Genomic DNA, 17,452 nt, shown 5'->3' on the forward strand with positions numbered 1-17,452 from the left:
CCCGCCGGGTACTTCACCCTGGTATACCTCTTTACACCCTACCATGCCAGAGTTATCCTCTCAGAGTTGACTGTTCTTCAGTCGATTCATGAGGACAAAGATGGCGCCGCCACCTCTTAATAATTTATGGCTTATAACCCGTCTTTAGGAAGTCGTCTTTAATAATTCCCAGATGGCCAAATCGCGACGTGATTCCGCGAGAGGCGGTCATTAGGTCAGGAGAGGCGGAGGGAGTGAGACGTCTCCTCTCTGCCTCCACGATATCTGAGTTTGTATTATATTAACACATTTAGGTACATCTGCACATTAGGTACAGTGTGTAACAGAACTATCTACGTGATACTAAAAGTCCCCATCACACAGGATGGTTAGTCATACAGGGCCATGTGTTCAGTAGCCTGCACTGGCAGACTCTGGGTGCAATATGAGGATATCTTCAAAAATACGAGAGTGAATAAAGTAATTGAAAAGCTCCAGGTACCTCATGCCAACGGGTCTGAATGGTCTAATAACTGGGCATTCGGTGATGTAGTGTGGGAGATCATGCCGCAGTTCCTGCTCACACAGTTTGCACCTGGAGTGCTCAGGATTTGGAGATCCGTCACCTGTAGCCACCTGCCACAGGTAACGGTAGCCACCTGCCACAGGTAATGGTAGCCACCTGCCACAGGTAACGGTAGCCACCTGCCACAGGTAACGGTAGCCACCTGCCACAGGTAACGGTAGCCACCAGCCACAGGTAACGGTAGCCACCAGCCACAGGTAATGGTAGCCACCTGCCACAGGTAACGGTAGCTACCTGCCACAGGTAACGGTAGCCACCTGCCACAGGTAACGGTAGCCACCTGCCACAAGTAACGGTAGCCACCTGCCACAGGTAACGGTAGCCACCAGCCACAGGTAACGGTAGCCACCTGCCACAGGTAACGGTAGCTACCTGCCACAGGTAACGGTAGCCACCAGCCACAGGTAACGGTAGCCACCTGCCACAGGTAACGGTAGCTACCTGCCACAGGTAACGGTAGCCACCTGCCACAGGTAACGGTAACTCAACCTGATCCTGGCAACCACTGTGTCGTACAGTCTAGTGGACGTTTTGTGCTGCCCATATACATAGGTTTCAGATCTGAACAAATCATAGCTTTTATACTGGTGCTTTCAGGTCGTTGGGAGTCAGTAATTTCTCTCCTATTAGACCTGAGTGTTTGGAACAATATAGTTTTGACAGCAGAGATGGGGATATCTAGATCTAATTCAACTTTATCTTTGTTACTCACTAATTTGGCTGCAATGTCTGTCTCATTATGATGGGTTATAATTTATGTGTGATGGTATCCATACAAAGGAGATTCGAAACCCTTTGCTCTGTGCAGCAATTAGGTCATTTATAATTGGTAGTAAGAGGCTCTTGCTGTCGATCTTCCAGGAGAAGTTTTCGATTGCTTGAAGATCAGACTTTTAATCACAAAAGATTATTCCTCCTCCAATGTTTTTTTTAATGTACTGGTAGCTAGTTGTAGTGCCGCTAGTTCTGCTTGTGTGGAGGTCCGCCAGTTGTTTAACCTGACACTGACAGTCTTTGTGCAAATATTATTTCTATAAAACCTACATGCTGCTGCAGTCCGTCCAGTAGAAGGTTGGTCTGAGCCGTCGGTGTAGACACAGTGAGATCTTAAGTGTTCGACATTTTTTTATTATTATTAATACATGAGGTACACCAGCATTAGTGCAGCTACCCTAGACTATATGAAGTGGAGTACAGTGTGTCAAAAAAGCTAACTAGGTGATGCTAAAAAATCCCCATCACACAGGATGGCTAGTCATACAGAGGCATGTGATAAGCGGTCTGCACTGGCAGACTCCAAAAGCATTTTGAGGATATCATCAACACAGGATTGAATAAGGTAGCAGTGGTAATAAAAGTCCCCATCTCGCAGGATGGTTAATCATACAGGGCTATATGTTTAGTAGCCTGCACTGGCAAATTTTGGGTACACTGTGAGGATATCTTCAAGAATACGAGAATGAATAAAGTAATTGCAAAGCTCCAGGTACCTCATGCCAACTGGTCTGAAAAGTCTATTCACTGGGCATTCGGTGATGTAGTGTGGGAGATCATGCCGGAGTTCCTGCTCACAGAGTTTGCAAATGGAGCGCTCAGGATTGGGAGATCCATCACCTGCAGCCACCTGCCACAGGTAACGGTAACCCAACCTGATCAAGTGTTCGACATGAGTAAAATATCATTTGTAAGTCTACGGTTATTAGGATCAGGATTTCACTAACATTCGTCCTTGAAACTTCTCCACTTTTTTTTTTTTTATTTTTTTTTTGAGATATATACAAGAGTTGTTACATTCTTATACAGCCACTAGTACGCGTAGCGTTTCAGGCAGGTCCCTGGAATACGATCCCCGCCGCGAAGAATCGTTGTTACATCCAAGTACACATTTTACTGTTGCGTAAAAACAGAAGCTACAGTTAAGGAATTGCGCCCAGTAAATCCTCCCCGGCCAGGATACGAACCCATGACAAAGCGCTCGCGGAACGCCAGGCGAGTGTCTTACCACTACGCCACGGAGACTATTAAAGACTTTCGTGAGTGAATGACGTGGTACTACCTTGAGTGCGGGTCACGGCCCTTTGACCGCCCCTGGCTACATTTACACCACTCAGAACTGAAGTTGGGCACTTACGCTTGAGTTCTTTTGATGGGACAAGTCCACTAACCATTCTGGGAGCACTGAACTCAAGTGGAAAGTCCATCACTGCTCTTAATTTCATCTGGTGTAATTAAAGTAATGACGTCACTGTCTGTCTAAAGCTTGCTCCCTGGCCGACTCCCTCGGTCAGCTGCTCTGAGCTATAATCAAGTGTCCAAAGCCAGGGACACTGGACACTTCCTTAGCCTCTCTGGCCAGCTGGCAGTAGTAGAGGCCACAGCTGTCCAATCATGGCCCCATTGTCCCCCCTCGCGCCATAAACTGAGCCTGCTGCTGCTCTTGAAATTATAAATTAAATTCTTTAAATCCGTCCTGTTAGTCCAGAAGGGCCCACACACGAGCACAGTAATCATGGAGGGCCCCACACATGAGCACAGTAATCATGGAGGGCCCACACATGAGCACAGTAATCATGGAGGGCCCATACCTGAGCACAGTAATCATGGAGGGCCCACACATGAGCACAGTAATCATGGAGGGCCCACACATGAGCACAGTAATCATGGAGGGCCCACACATGAGCACAGTAATCATGGAGGGCCCATACCTGTGCACAGTAATCATGGAGGGCCTACACATGAGCACAGTAATCACGGAGGGCCCCACACATGAGCACAGTAATCATGGAGGGCCCACACATGAGCACAGTAATCATGGAGGGCCCACACATGAGCACAGTAATCATGGAGGGCCCATACCTGTGCACAGTAATCATGGAGGGCCTACACATGAGCACAGTAATCACGGAGGGCCCCACACATGAGCACAGTAATCATGGAGGGCCCACACATGAGCACAGTAATCATAGAGGGCCCACACATGAGCACAGTAATCACGGAGGGCCCCACACATGAGCACAGTAATCATGGAGGGCCCACACATGAGCACAGTAATCATGGAGGGCCCCACACATGAGCACAGTAATCATGGAGGGCCCACACATGAGCACAGTAATCATGGAGGGCCCATACCTGTGCACAGTAATCATGGAGGGCCCATACCTGAGCACAGTAATCATGGAGGGCCCATACCTGTGCACAGTAATCATGGAGGGCCCATACCTGAGCACAGTAATCATGGAGGGCCCATACCTGTGCACAGTAATCATGGAGGGCCTACACATGAGCACAGTAATCATGGAGGGCCCACACAGGAGCACAGTAATCATGGAGGGCCCACACATGAGCACAGTAATCATTGAGGGCCCATACCTGTGCATAATAATCATGGAGGGCCCATACCTGAGCACAGTAATCATGGAGGGCCCATACCTGAGCACAGTAATCATGGAGGGCCCACACATGAGCACAGTAATCATGGAGGGCCCACACATGAGCACAGTAATCATGGAGGGCCCACACATGAGCACAGTAATCATGGAGGGCCCATACCTGTGCACAGTAATCATGGAGGGCCTACACATGAGCACAGTAATCACGGAGGGCCCCACACATGAGCACAGTAATCATGGAGGGCCCACACATGACCACAGTAATCATGGAGGGCCCACACATGAGCACAGTAATCATGGAGGGCCCATACCTGTGCACAGTAATCATGGAGGGCCTACACATGAGCACAGTAATCACGGAGGGCCCCACACATGAGCACAGTAATCATGGAGGGCCCACACATGAGCACAGTAATCATAGAGGGCCCACACATGAGCACAGTAATCACGGAGGGCCCCACACATGAGCACAGTAATCATGGAGGGCCCACACATGAGCACAGTAATCATGGAGGGCCCCACACATGAGCACAGTAATCATGGAGGGCCCACACATGAGCACAGTAATCATGGAGGGCCTACACATGAGCACAGTAATCATGGAGGGCCCACACATGAGCACAGTAATTATGGAGGGCCCACACATGAGCACAGTAATCATGGAGGGCCTACACATGAGCACAGTAATTATGGAGGGCCTACACATGAGCACAGTAATCATGGAGGGCCCCACACATGAGCACAGTAATCATGGATGGCCTACACATGAGCACAGTAATTATGGAGGGCCCACACATGAGCACAGTAATCATGGAGGGCCTACACATGAGCACAGTAATTATGGAGGGGCCACATATGTGCACAGTTATCATGGAGGGCCCCACACATGAGCACAGTAATTATGGAGGGGCCACATATGTGCACAGTTATCATGGAGGGCCCCACATATGAGCACAGTAATTATGGAGGGGCTACATATGTGCACAGTTATCATGGAGGGCCCATACCTGAGCACAGTAATCATGGAGGGCCCACACATGACCACAGTAATCACGGAGGGCCCACACATGAGCACAGTAATCATGGAGGGCCCACACATGAGCACAGTAATCATGGAGGCCCCACACATGAGCACAGTAATCATGGAGGGCCGACACATGAGCACAGTAATCATGGAGGGCCCACACATGAGCACAGTAATCATGGAGGGCCCACACATGAGCACAGTAATCATGGAGGGCCCACACATGAGCACAGTAATCATGGAGGGCCCACACATGAGCACAGTAATCATGGAGGGCCCACACATGAGCACAGTAATCATGGAGGGCCCACACATGAGCACAGTTATCATGGAGGGCCTACACATGAGCACAGTAATCATGGAGGGCCCACACATGAGCACAGTAATCATGGAGGGCCTACACATGAGCACAGTAATCATGGAGGGCCCCACACATGAGCACAGTAATTATGGAGGGGCCACATATGTGCACAGTTATCATGGAGGGCCCACACATGAGCACAGTAATCATGGAGGGCCTACACATGAGCACAGTAATCATGGAGGGCCCACACATGAGCACAGTAATCATGAAGGGCCCACACATGAGCACAGTAATCATGGAGGGCCCCACACATGAGCACAGTAATCATGGAGGGCCCACACATGAGCACAGTAATCATGGAGGGCCCATACCTGTGCACAGTAATCATGGAGGGCCCATACCTGAGCACAGTAATCATGGAGGGCCCATACCTGTGCACAGTAATCATGGAGGGCCCATACCTGAGCACAGTAATCATGGAGGGCCCATACCTGTGCACAGTAATCATGGAGGGCCTACACATGAGCACAGTAATCATGGAGGGCCCACACAGGAGCACAGTAATCATGGAGGGCCCACACATGAGCACAGTAATCATTGAGGGCCCATACCTGTGCACAGTAATCATGGAGGGCCCATACCTGAGCACAGTAATCATGGAGGGCCCATACCTGTGCACAGTAATCATGGAGGGCCCACACATGAGCACAGTAATCATGGAGGGCCCATACCTGAGCACAGTAATCATGGAGGGCCCATAACTGTGCACAGTAATCATGGAGGGCCCACACATGAGCACAGTAATCATGGAGGGCCCACACATGAGCACAGTAATCATGGAGGGCCCACACATGAGCACAGTAATCATGGAGGGCCCATACCTGTGCACAGTAATCATGGAGGGCCCACACATGAGCACAGTAATCATGGAGGGCCCCACACATGAGCACAGTAATCATGGAGGGGCCCACACATGAGCACAGTAATCATGGAGGGCCCACACATGAGCACAGTTATCATGGAGGGCCTACACATGAGCACAGTAATCATGGAGGGCCCACACATGAGCACAGTAATCATGGAGGGCCTACACATGAGCACAGTAATCATGGAGGGCCCCACACATGAGCACAGTAATTATGGAGGGGCCACATATGTGCACAGTTATCATGGAGGGCCCACACATGAGCACAGTAATCATGGAGGGCCTACACATGAGCACAGTAATCATGGAGGGCCCACACATGAGCACAGTAATCATGAAGGGCCCACACATGAGCACAGTAATCATGGAGGGCCCCACACATGAGCACAGTAATCATGGAGGGCCCACACATGAGCACAGTAATCATGGAGGGCCCATACCTGTGCACAGTAATCATGGAGGACCCATACCTGAGCACAGTAATCATGGAGGGCCCATACCTGTGCACAGTAATCATGGAGGGCCCATACCTGAGCACAGTAATCATGGAGGGCCCATACCTGTGCACAGTAATCATGGAGGGCCTACACATGAGCACAGTAATCATGGAGGGCCCACACAGGAGCACAGTAATCATGGAGGGCCCACACATGAGCACAGTAATCATTGAGGGCCCATACCTGTGCACAGTAATCATGGAGGGCCCATACCTGAGCACAGTAATCATGGAGGGCCCATACCTGTGCACAGTAATCATGGAGGGCCCACACATGAGCACAGTAATCATGGAGGGCCCATACCTGAGCACAGTAATCATGGAGGGCCCATACCTGTGCACAGTAATCATGGAGGGCCCACACATGAGCACAGTAATCATGGAGGGCCCACACATGAGCACAGTAATCATGGAGGGCCCACACATGAGCACAGTAATCATGGAGGGCCCATACCTGTGCACAGTAATCATGGAGGGCCCATACCTGTGCACAGTAATCATGGAGGGCCCATACCTGTGCACAGTAATCATGGAGGGCCCACACATGAGCACAGTAATCATGGAGGGCCCCACACATGAGCACAGTAATCATGGAGGGGCCCACACATGAGCACAGTAATCATGGAGGGCCCACACATGAGCACAGTAATCATGGAGGGCCCATACCTGTGCACAGTAATCATGGAGGGCCCATACCTGTGCACAGTAATCATGGAGGGCCCATACCTGTGCACAGTAATCATGGAGGGCCCATACCTGTGCACAGTAATCATGGAGGGGCCACACATGAGCACAGTAATCATGGAGGGCCCATACCTGTGCACAGTAATCATGGAGGGCCCATACCTGTGCACAGTAATCATGGAGGGCCCATACCTGTGCACAGTAATCATGGAGGGGCCACACATGAGCACAGTAATCATGGAGGGCCCATACCTGTGCACAGTAATCATGGAGGGCCCACACATGAGCACAGTAATCATGGAGGGCCCACACATGAGCACAGTAATCATGGAGGGCCCACACATGAGCACAGTAATCATGGAGGGCCCATACCTGTGCACAGTAATCATGGAGGGTCCATACCTGTGCACAGTAATCATGGAGGGCCCATACCTGTGCACAGTAATCATGGAGGGCCCCACACATGAGCACAGTAATCATGGAGGGGCCCACACATGAGCACAGTAATCATGGAGGGCCCACACATGAGCACAGTAATCATGGAGGGCCCATACCTGTGCACAGTAATCATGGAGGGCCCATACCTGTGCACAGTAATCATGGAGGGGCCCACACATGAGCACAGTAATCATGGAGGGCCCCACACATGAACACAATAATCATGGAGGGCCCACACATGAGCACAGTAATCATGGAGGGCCCACACATGAGCACAGTAATCATGGAGGGCCCCACACATGAGCACAGTAATCATGGAGGGCCCACACATGAGCACAGTAATCATGGAGGGCCCACACATGAGCACAGTAATCATGGAGCGCCCCACACATGAGCACAGTAATCATGGAGGGCCCACACATGAGCACAGTAATCATGGAGGGCCCATACCTGTGCACAGTAATCATGGAGGGCCCATACCTGAGCACAGTAATCATGGAGGGCCCATACCTGTGCACAGTAATCATGGAGGGCCCATACCTGAGCACAGTAATCATGGAGGGCCCATACCTGTGCACAGTAATCATGGAGGGCCTACACATGAGCACAATAATCATGGAGGGCCCACACAGGAGCACAGTAATCATGGAGGGCCCACACATGAGCACAGTAATCATTGAGGGCCCATACCTGTGCACAGTAATCATGGAGGGCCCATACCTGAGCACAGTAATCATGGAGGGCCCATACCTGTGCACAGTAATCATGGAGGGCCCACACATGAGCACAGTAATCATGGAGGGCCCATACCTGAGCACAGTAATCATGGAGGGCCCATACCTGTGCACAGTAATCATGGAGGGCCCACACATGAGCACAGTAATCATGGAGGGCCCACACATGAGCACAGTAATCATGGAGGGCCCACACATGAGCACAGTAATCATGGAGGGCCCATACCTGTGCACAGTAATCATGGAGGGCCCATACCTGAGCACAGTAATCATGGAGGGCCCATACCTGTGCACAGTAATCATGGAGGGCCCACACATGAGCACAGTAATCATGGAGGGCCCCACACATGAGCACAGTAATCATGGAGGGGCCCACACATGAGCACAGTAATCATGGAGGGCCCACACATGAGCACAGTAATCATGGAGGGCCCATACCTGTGCACAGTAATCATGGAGGGCCCATACCTGTGCACAGTAATCATGGAGGGCCCATACCTGTGCACAGTAATCATGGAGGGCCCATACCTGTGCACAGTAATCATGGAGGGGCCACACATGAGCACAGTAATCATGGAGGGCCCATACCTGTGCACAGTAATCATGAAGGGCCCATACCTGTGCACAGTAATCATGGAGGGCCCATACCTGTGCACAGTAATCATGGAGGGGCCACACATGAGCACAGTAATCATGGAGGGCCCATACCTGTGCACAGTAATCATGGAGGGCCCACACATGAGCACAGTAATCATGGAGGGCCCACACATGAGCACAGTAATCATGGAGGGCCCAAACATGAGCACAGTAATCATGGAGGGCCCATACCTGTGCACAGTAATCATGGAGGGCCCATACCTGTGCACAGTAATCATGGAGGGCCCATACCTGTGCACAGTAATCATGGAGGGCCCACACATGAGCACAGTAATCATGGAGGGCCCCACACATGAGCACAGTAATCATGGAGGGGCCCACACATGAGCACAGTAATCATGGAGGGCCCACACATGAGCACAGTAATCATGGAGGGCCCATACCTGTGCACAGTAATCATGGAGGGCCCATACCTGTGCACAGTAATCATGGAGGGGCCCACACATGAGCACAGTAATCATGGAGGGCCCCACACATGAGCACAGTAATCATGGAGGGCCCCACACATGAGCACAGTAATCATCGAGGGCCCACACATGAGCACAGTAATCATGGAGGGCCCATACCTGTGCACAGTAATCATGGAGGGCCCACACATGAGCACAGTAATCATGGAGGGCCCATACCTGTGCACAGTAATCATGGAGGGCCCCACACATGAGCACAGTAATTATGGAGGGCCTACACATGAGCACAGTAATCATGGAGGGCCCACACATGAGCACAGTAATCATGGAGGGCCCATACCTGTGCACAGTAATCATGGAGGGCCCACACATGAGCACAGTAATCATGGAGGGCCCCACACATGAGCACAGTAATCATGGAGGGCCTACACATGAGCACAGTAATCATGGAGGGCCCACACATGAGCACAGTAATCATGGATGGCCCATACCTGTGCACAGTAATCATGGAGGGCCCATACCTGTGCACAGTAATCATGGAGGGCCCACACATGAGCACAGTAATCATGGAGGGCCCCACACATGAGCACAGTAATCGTGGAGGGCCTACACATGAGCACAGTAATCATGGAGGGCCTACACATGAGCACAGTAATCATGGAGGGCCCACACATGAGCACAGTAATCATGGAGGGCCCATTCCTGTGCACAGTAATCATGGAGGGGCCCACACACCTGAAAAGCACAGTACAAGATCTCTAATATGCTGTGCCTGTTAGAAACAAGTAACCAAAGACAACCTAAGTGTATATACCATTTTATGTGTACTGTCGGCTCTTTGACCATTTAGTACTGTGTCGTTCAATGTTAATTTGGTTGACAGACACACGGAGTGACTCTGTGCTCCTTCACACCAGGAAAATTGCCAGTTTCTCTCTGCCACAGAGAGAAATTTCTCAGAGAGAAATTTTCAGCATTTTGGGCCTGAAATCGTCTCGATTAACTACTTTGGCAAACTGCTTGCTCAAGTTAAAATATTTTGCAAACCTTTGCTTTCTGAACAACTTTCTGTTACCAGTGTTTAAAAACATTTTTCATAAGAGTTGAATAAAGTAATGGGTGTAAAGAGGAGTGAGTGTGTGTGTGTGTCAGCGCCCAGTGCATCTTCCTTCACCTTTTCTCGCCAGAATTTTTACAAGCGAAATGAATATTTTTCATGCAGGAGCGTGTGTGTGGTGTTAGACTCGGGGCGCTCATGAGAGCTGAATTTCTTATGAGGGCTTCTCTTGCCTCAGCGTCCGTGAGGAGAGATGATTGTTCTCAGGGTCACCACAAGGGAAGGGGCAATGTTGGTGATTGTTATGATGTAGTCAGTATATAGGTGTGGGTTTGTTTCCTGGGGTCAGGTGTGGGTTTGTTTCCTGGGGTCAGGTGTGGGTTTGTTTCCTGGGGTAAAGTGTGGGTTTGTTTCCTGGGGTCAGGTGTGGGTTTGTTTCCTGGGGTCAGGTGTGGGTTTGTTTCCTAGGGTCAGGGTGGGGGTTTGTTTCCTGGGGTCAGGTGTGGGTTTGTTTCCTGGGGTCAGGGTGGGGGTTTGTTTCCTGGGGTCAGGTGTGGGTTTGTTTCCTGGGGTCAGGGTGGGGGTTTGTTTCCTGGGGTCAGGGTGGGGGTTTGTTTCCTGGGGTAAAGTGTGGGTTTGTTTCCTGGGGTCAGGTGTGGGTTTGTTTCCTGGGGTCAGGGTGGGGGTTTGTTTCCTGGGGTCAGGTGTGGGTTTGATTCCTGGGGTCAGGGTGGGGGTTTGTTTCCTGGGGTAAAGTGTGGGTTTGTTTCCTGGGGTCAGGTGTGGGTTTGTTTCCTAGGGTCAGGGTGGGGGTTTGTTTCCTGGGGTCAGATGTGGGTTTGTTTCCTGGGGTCAGGTGTGGGTTTGTTTCCTGGGGTCAGGGTGGGGGTTTGTTTCCTGGGGTCAGGGTGGGGGTTTGTTTCCTGGGGTAAAGTGTGGGTTTGTTTCCTGGGGTCAGGTGTGGGTTTGTTTCCTGGGGTCAGGGTGGGGGTTTGTTTCCTGGGGTCAGGTGTGGGTTTGATTCCTGGGGTCAGGGTGGGGGTTTGTTTCCTGGGGTAAAGTGTGGGTTTGTTTCCTGGGGTCAGGTGTGGGTTTGTTTCCTAGGGTCAGGGTGGGGGAAAGTTTCCTGGGGTCAGGTGTGGGTTTGTTTCCTGGGGTCAGGTGTGGGTTTGTTTCCTGGGGTAAGGGTGAGGGTTTGTTTCCTGGGGTCAGGTGTGGGTTTGTTTCCTGGGGTCAGGTGGGGGTTTGTTTCCTGGGGTCAGGGTGGGGGTTATCTCCTGGGGTCAGGGTGGGGGTTGTCTCCTGGGGTCAGGTGTGGGTTTGTTTCCTGGGGTCAGGGTGGGGGTTTGTTTCCTGGGGTCAGGTGTGGGTTTGTTTCCTGGGGTCAGGGTGGGGGTTATCTCCTGGGGTCAGGGTGGGGGTTGTCTCCTGGGGTCAGGTGTGGGTTTGTTTCCTGGGGTCAGGGTGGGGGTTTGTTTCCTGGGGTCAGGTGTGGGTTTGTTTCCTGGGGTCAGGTGTGGGTTTGTTTCCTGGGGTCAGGCGTGGGTTTGTTTTCTGGGGACAGGTGTGGGTTTGTTTCCTGGGGTCAGGGTGGGGGTTGTCTCCTGGGGTCAGGTGTGGGTTTGTTTCCTGGGGTCAGGGTAGGGGTTGTCTCCTGGGGTCAGGTGTGGGTTTGTTTCCTGGGGTCAGGGTGGGGGTTGTCTCCTGGGGTCAGGTGTGGGTTTGTTTCCTGGGGTCAGGGTGGGGGTTGTCTCCTGGGGTCAGGTGTGGGTTTGTTTCCTGGGGTCAGGGTGGGGGTTGTCTCCTGGGATCAGGTGTGGGTTTGTTTTCTGGGGTCAGGGTGGGGGTCTGTCTCCTGGGGTCAGGGGGTTTGTCTCCTGGGGTCAGGGGGGGTTGTCTCCTGGGGTCAGGGGGGTCTGTCTCCTGGGGTCAGGTGTGGGTTTGTTTCCTGGGGTCAGGGTGGGGATTGTCTCCTGGGGTCAGGGGGGTCTGTCTCCTGGGGTCAGGTGTGGGTTTGTTTCCTTGGGTCAGGGTAGGGGTTGTCTCCTGGGGTCAGGGGAGTCTGTCTCCTGGGGTCAGGTGTGGGTTTGTTTCCTGGGGTCAGGGTGGGGGGTTGTCTCCTGGGGTCAGGGGGTCTGTCTCCTGGGGTTAGGTGTGGGTTTGTTTCCTGGGGTCAGGTGTGGGTTTGTTTCCTGGGGTCAGGGTGGGGGTTGTCTCCTGGGGTCAGGGGGGTCTGTCTCCTGGGGTCAGGTGTGGGTTTGTTTCCTGGGGTCAGGTGTGGGTTTGTTTCCTGGGGTCAGGGTGGGGGGTTGTCTCCTGGGGTCAGGGGGTCTGTCTCCTGGGGTCAGGTGTGGGTTTGTTTCCTGGGGTCAGGTGTGGGTTTGTTTCCTGGGGTCAGGGTGGGGGTTGTCTCCTGGGGTCAGGGGGGTCTGTCTCCTGGGGTCAGGTGTGGGTTTGTTTCCAGGGGTCAGGTGTGGGTTTGTTTCCTGGGGTCAGGGTGGGGGTTGTCTCCTGGGGTCAGGGGGTCTGTCTCCTGGGGTCAGGAGTGGGTTTGTTTCCTGGGGTCAGGTGTGGGTTTGTTTCCTGGGGTCAGGGTGGGGGTTGTCTCCTGGGGTCAGGGGGGTCTGTCTCCTGGGGTCAGGTGTGGGTTTGTTTCCTGGGGTCAGGTGTGGGTTTGTTTCCTGGGGTCAGGGTGGGGGTTGTCTCCTGGGGTCAGGGGGGTCTGTCTCCTGGGGTCAGGTGTGGGTTTGTTTCCTGGGGTCAGGTGTGGGTTTGTCTCCTGGGGTCAGGTGGGGGTTTGTCTCCTGGGGTCAGGGTGGGGGTTTGTCTCCTGGGGTCAGGGTGGGGGTTTGTCTCCTGGGGTCAGGGTTGGGTTTGTTTCCTGGGGTCAGGGTGGGGGTTTGTTTCCTGGGGTCAGGGTGGGGGTTTGTCTGTTGGGGTCAGGGTGGGGGTTTGTCTCCTGGGGTCAGGGTGGGGGTTTGTCTCCTGGGGTCAGCGTGGGGGTTGTCTCCTGGGGTCAGGGTGGGGGTTGTCTCCTGGGGTCATTTGTGGCCCGCCTGAGGAAGGTCTCAGTACAAGAAGAAGTGCTGGGAAGTCTTGGGGCTGAGAGAGTCTGTCAAGTGTGGGGGGCGTGTGGTAGTCTTGACGGCGGCGTGTGGTAGGCTTGACGGCGGCGTGTGGTAGTCTTGACGGCGGCGTGTGGTAGGCTTGACGGCGGCGTGTGGTAGTCTTGACGGCGGCGTGTGGTAGGCTTGACGGCGGCGTGTGGTAGGCTTGACGGCGGCGTGTGGTAGGCTTCACGGCGGCGTGTGGTAGGCTTCACGGCGGCGTGTGGTAGGCTTGACGGCGGCGTGTGGTAGGCTTGACGGCGGCGTGTGGTAGGCTTCACGGCGGCGTGTGGTAGGCTTCACGGCGGCGTGTGGTAGGCTTGACGGCGGCGTGTGGTAGGCTTGACGGCGGCGTGTGGTAGTCTTGACGGCGGCGTGTGGTAGGCTTGACGGCGGCGTGTGGTAGGCTTGACGGCGGCGTGTGGTAGGCTTGACGGCGGCGTGTGGTAGGCTTCACGGCGGCGTGTGGTAGGCTTGACGGCGGCGTGTGGTAGGCTTGACGGCGGCGTGTGGTAGGCTTGACGGCGGCGTGTGGTAGGCTTCACGGCGGCGTGTGGTAGGCTTGACGGCGGCGTGTGGTAGGCTTGACGGCGGCGTGTGGTAGTCTTGACGGCGGCGTGTGGTAGGCTTGACGGCGGCGTGTGGTAGGCTTGACGGCGGCGTGTGGTAGGCTTGACGGCGGCGTGTGGTAGGCTTGACGGCGGCGTGTGGTAGGCTTGACGGCGGCGTGTGGTAGTCTTGACGGCGGCGTGTGGTAGTCTTGACGGCGGCGTGTGGTAGGCTTGACGGCGGCGTGTGGTAGGCTTGACGGCGGCGTGTGGTAGTCTTGACGGCGGCGTGTGGTAGGCTTGACGGCGGCGTGTGGTAGGCTTGACGGCGGCGTGTGGTAGTCTTGACGGCGGCGTGTGGTAGTCTTGACGGCGGCGTGTGGTAGTCTTGACGGCGGCGTGTGGTAGGCTTGACGGCGGCGTGTGGTAGGCTTGACGGCGGCGTGTGGTAGTCTTGACGGCGGCGTGTGGTAGGCTTGACGGCGGCGTGTGGTAGGCTTGACGGCGGCGTGTGGTAGTCTTGACGGCGGCGTGTGGTAGTCTTGACGGCGGCGTGTGGTAGGCTTGACGGCGGCGTGTGGTAGTCTTGACGGCGGCGTGTGGTAGTCTTGACGGCGGCGTGTGGTAGGCTTGACGGCGGCGTGTGGTAGTCTTGACGGCGGCGTGTGGTAGGCTTGACGGCGGCGTGTGGTAGGCTTGACGGCGGCGTGTGGTAGGCTTGACGGCGGCGTGTGGTAGGCTTGACGGCGGCGTGTGGTAGTCTTGACGGCGGCGTGTGGTAGGCTTGACGGCGGCGTGTGGTAGTCTTGACGGCGGCGTGTGGTAGGCTTGACGGCGGCGTGTGGTAGGCTTGATGGCGGCGTGTGGTAGGCTTGACGGCGGCGTGTGGTAGTCTTGACGGCGGCGTGTGGTAGTCTTGACGGCGGCGTGTGGTAGGCTTGACGGCGGCGTGTGGTAGGCTTGATGGCGGCGTGTGGTAGGCTTGACGGCGGCGTGTGGTAGGCTTGACGGCGGCGTGTGGTAGGCTTGACGGCGGCGTGTGGTAGGCTTGATGGCGGCGTGTGGTAGGCTTGACGGCGGCGTGTGGTAGGCTTGACGGCGGCGTGTGGTAGGCTTGACGGCGGCGTGTGGTAGTCTTGACGGCGGCGTGTGGTAGGCTTGACGGCGGCGTGTGGTAGTCTTGACGGCGGCGTGTGGTAGGCTTGACGGCGGCGTGTGGTAGGCTTGATGGCGGCGTGTGGTAGTCTTGACGGCGGCGTGTGGTAGGCTTGACGGCGGCGTGTGGTAGGCTTGACGGCGGCGTGTGGTAGTCTTGACGGCGGCGTGTGGTAGTCTTGACGGCGGCGTGTGGTAGTCTTGACGGCGGCGTGTGGTAGGCTTGACGGCGGCGTGTGGTAGGCTTGACGGCGGCGTGTGGTAGGCTTGACGGCGGCGTGTGGTAGGCTTGACGGCGGCCATAAAGGCAGTTACGAGCAATAATGTTGGTGGTTATGACGTCACGGGTCCAGGTTCCCGCCAGCCTCGCCACAAATCTCTCATTCCTTGTCAACGGTGTCTCTTGTTAGCCCCTTTGTGGGGGGGGTGGGGGTGTGGGGGTGTGTGGGGGGTGTGGGGGTGTGGGGGTGTAGGGGGTGTGGGGGGTGTGGGGGGTGTGGGGGTGTGTGGGGGTGTGTGGGGGTGTGTGGGGTGTGTGGGGGTGTGGGGGGTGTGGGGGGTGTGGGGGGTGTGGGGGTGTAGGGGCGTGGGGGGTGTGGGGGTGTAGGGGCGTGGGGGGTGTGGGGGTGTAGGGGGGTGTCGGGGGTGTGGGGGTGTGGGGGGTGTGGGGGTGTTGGGGGTGGGGGGTGGGGGTGTGAGGGGTGTGGGGGGGGGTTTGGCTGAACACACACACACACACATTGGCGCCTGACAGCTGAGAGGACAGCGTTTCGGTCTCGGTTTCCAGAGGTTCTGGGTTCGATCCCCGGTGGAGGCGGAAACAAATGGGCAGAGTTTCTTTTACCCAGATGCACCTGCTCACCTAGCAGTACACGGTACCTGGGAATTAGACTGCTGCTACGGGCTTCTGCCTGTGTGTGTGTGTTAAAAAATCAGTATTAATTGATTGACTGTTGTTCACTTGAGACAGTTAAACAAGTCCCAGCTGTGTCTGGGTACAAGTGACGGGATGAACAACCCAGCGGGTTTTCTTCCTATTGGGGAGTGTTGTACATGCTGCTATGGCGGTGTGTCCACTCACAGGATGAGTGGCGCTGCACAATACTGTCACTATGGCGGTGTGTCCACTCACAGGATGAGTGGCGCTGCACAATACTGTCACTATGGCGGTGTGTCCACTCACAGGATGAGTGGCGCTGCCCAATACTGTCACTATGGCGGTGTGTCCACTCACAGGATGAGTGGCGCTGCCCAATACTGTCACTATGGTGGTGTGTCCACTCACAGGATGAGTGGCGCTGCCCAATACTGTCACTATGGCGGTGTGTCCACTCACAGGATGAGTGGCGCTGCACAATACTGTCACTATGGCGGTGTGTCCACTCACAGGATGAGTGACGCTGCCCAATACTGTCACTATGGCGGTGTGTCCACTCACAGGATGAGTGGCGCTGCACAATACTGTCACTATGGCGGTGTGTCCACTCACAGGATGAGTGGCGCTGCACAATACTGTCACTATGGCGGTGTGTCCACTCACAGGATGAGTGGCGCTGCACAATACTGTCACTATGGCGGTGTGTCCACTCACAGGATGAGTGGCGCTGCACAATACTGTCACTATGGCGGTGTGTCCACTCACAGGATGAGTGGCGCTGCACAATACTGTCACTATGGCGGTGTGTCCACTCACAGGATGAGTGACGCTGCCCAATACTGTCACTATAGCGGTGTGTCCACTCACAGGATGAGTGGCGCTGCACAATACTGTCACTATAGCGGTGTGTCCACTCGCCTCTCGGGGCAAAATGATAAAAAAAAATTGAGAGGCGGGCCCAAAGAGCCAGAGCTCAACCTCCGTAAGCACAACTAGACGAGTACACTGCTGCTGCTGCTGCCGCTGCTGCTGCTGCCGCTGCTGCTGCTGCTGCTGCTGCTGCTGCTGCTGCTGCTGCTGCTGCC

General features: G+C 54.6%; 2 protein-coding genes across 2 annotated transcripts; one reads left to right on the forward strand and one right to left on the reverse strand.

Moving 5' to 3' along the window:
* The first annotated feature begins 5,216 nt into the window (after positions 1-5,216).
* LOC138351168 (serine/threonine-protein phosphatase 1 regulatory subunit 10-like) lies at positions 5,217-5,597 on the forward strand. Its single transcript, XM_069302806.1, has one exon. The coding sequence runs from the start codon at positions 5,217-5,219 to the stop codon at positions 5,595-5,597; it is 381 nt and encodes a 126-aa protein (XP_069158907.1).
* Positions 5,598-14,086: 8,489 nt separating this feature from the next.
* Positions 14,087-15,793, reverse strand: LOC123764899 (serine/arginine repetitive matrix protein 1-like). The gene has a single exon (XM_045753097.2). It carries the CDS (start codon positions 15,791-15,793, stop codon positions 14,087-14,089), a length of 1,707 nt encoding a protein of 568 aa, XP_045609053.2.
* Positions 15,794-17,452: the final 1,659 nt, after the last annotated feature.

This window comes from Procambarus clarkii, chromosome 48 (genome assembly GCF_040958095.1).
Source record: "Procambarus clarkii isolate CNS0578487 chromosome 48, FALCON_Pclarkii_2.0, whole genome shotgun sequence".
NCBI classification, from domain to species: domain Eukaryota; kingdom Metazoa; phylum Arthropoda; class Malacostraca; order Decapoda; family Cambaridae; genus Procambarus; species Procambarus clarkii.

Coding starts and splice junctions, on each gene's coding strand:
- LOC138351168 (XM_069302806.1), top strand. CDS start 5,217: ATGGAGGGCCCACACATGAGCACAGTAATCATGGAGGGCCCACACATG.
- LOC123764899 (XM_045753097.2), bottom strand. CDS start 15,793: ATGGCCGCCGTCAAGCCTACCACACGCCGCCGTCAAGCCTACCACACG.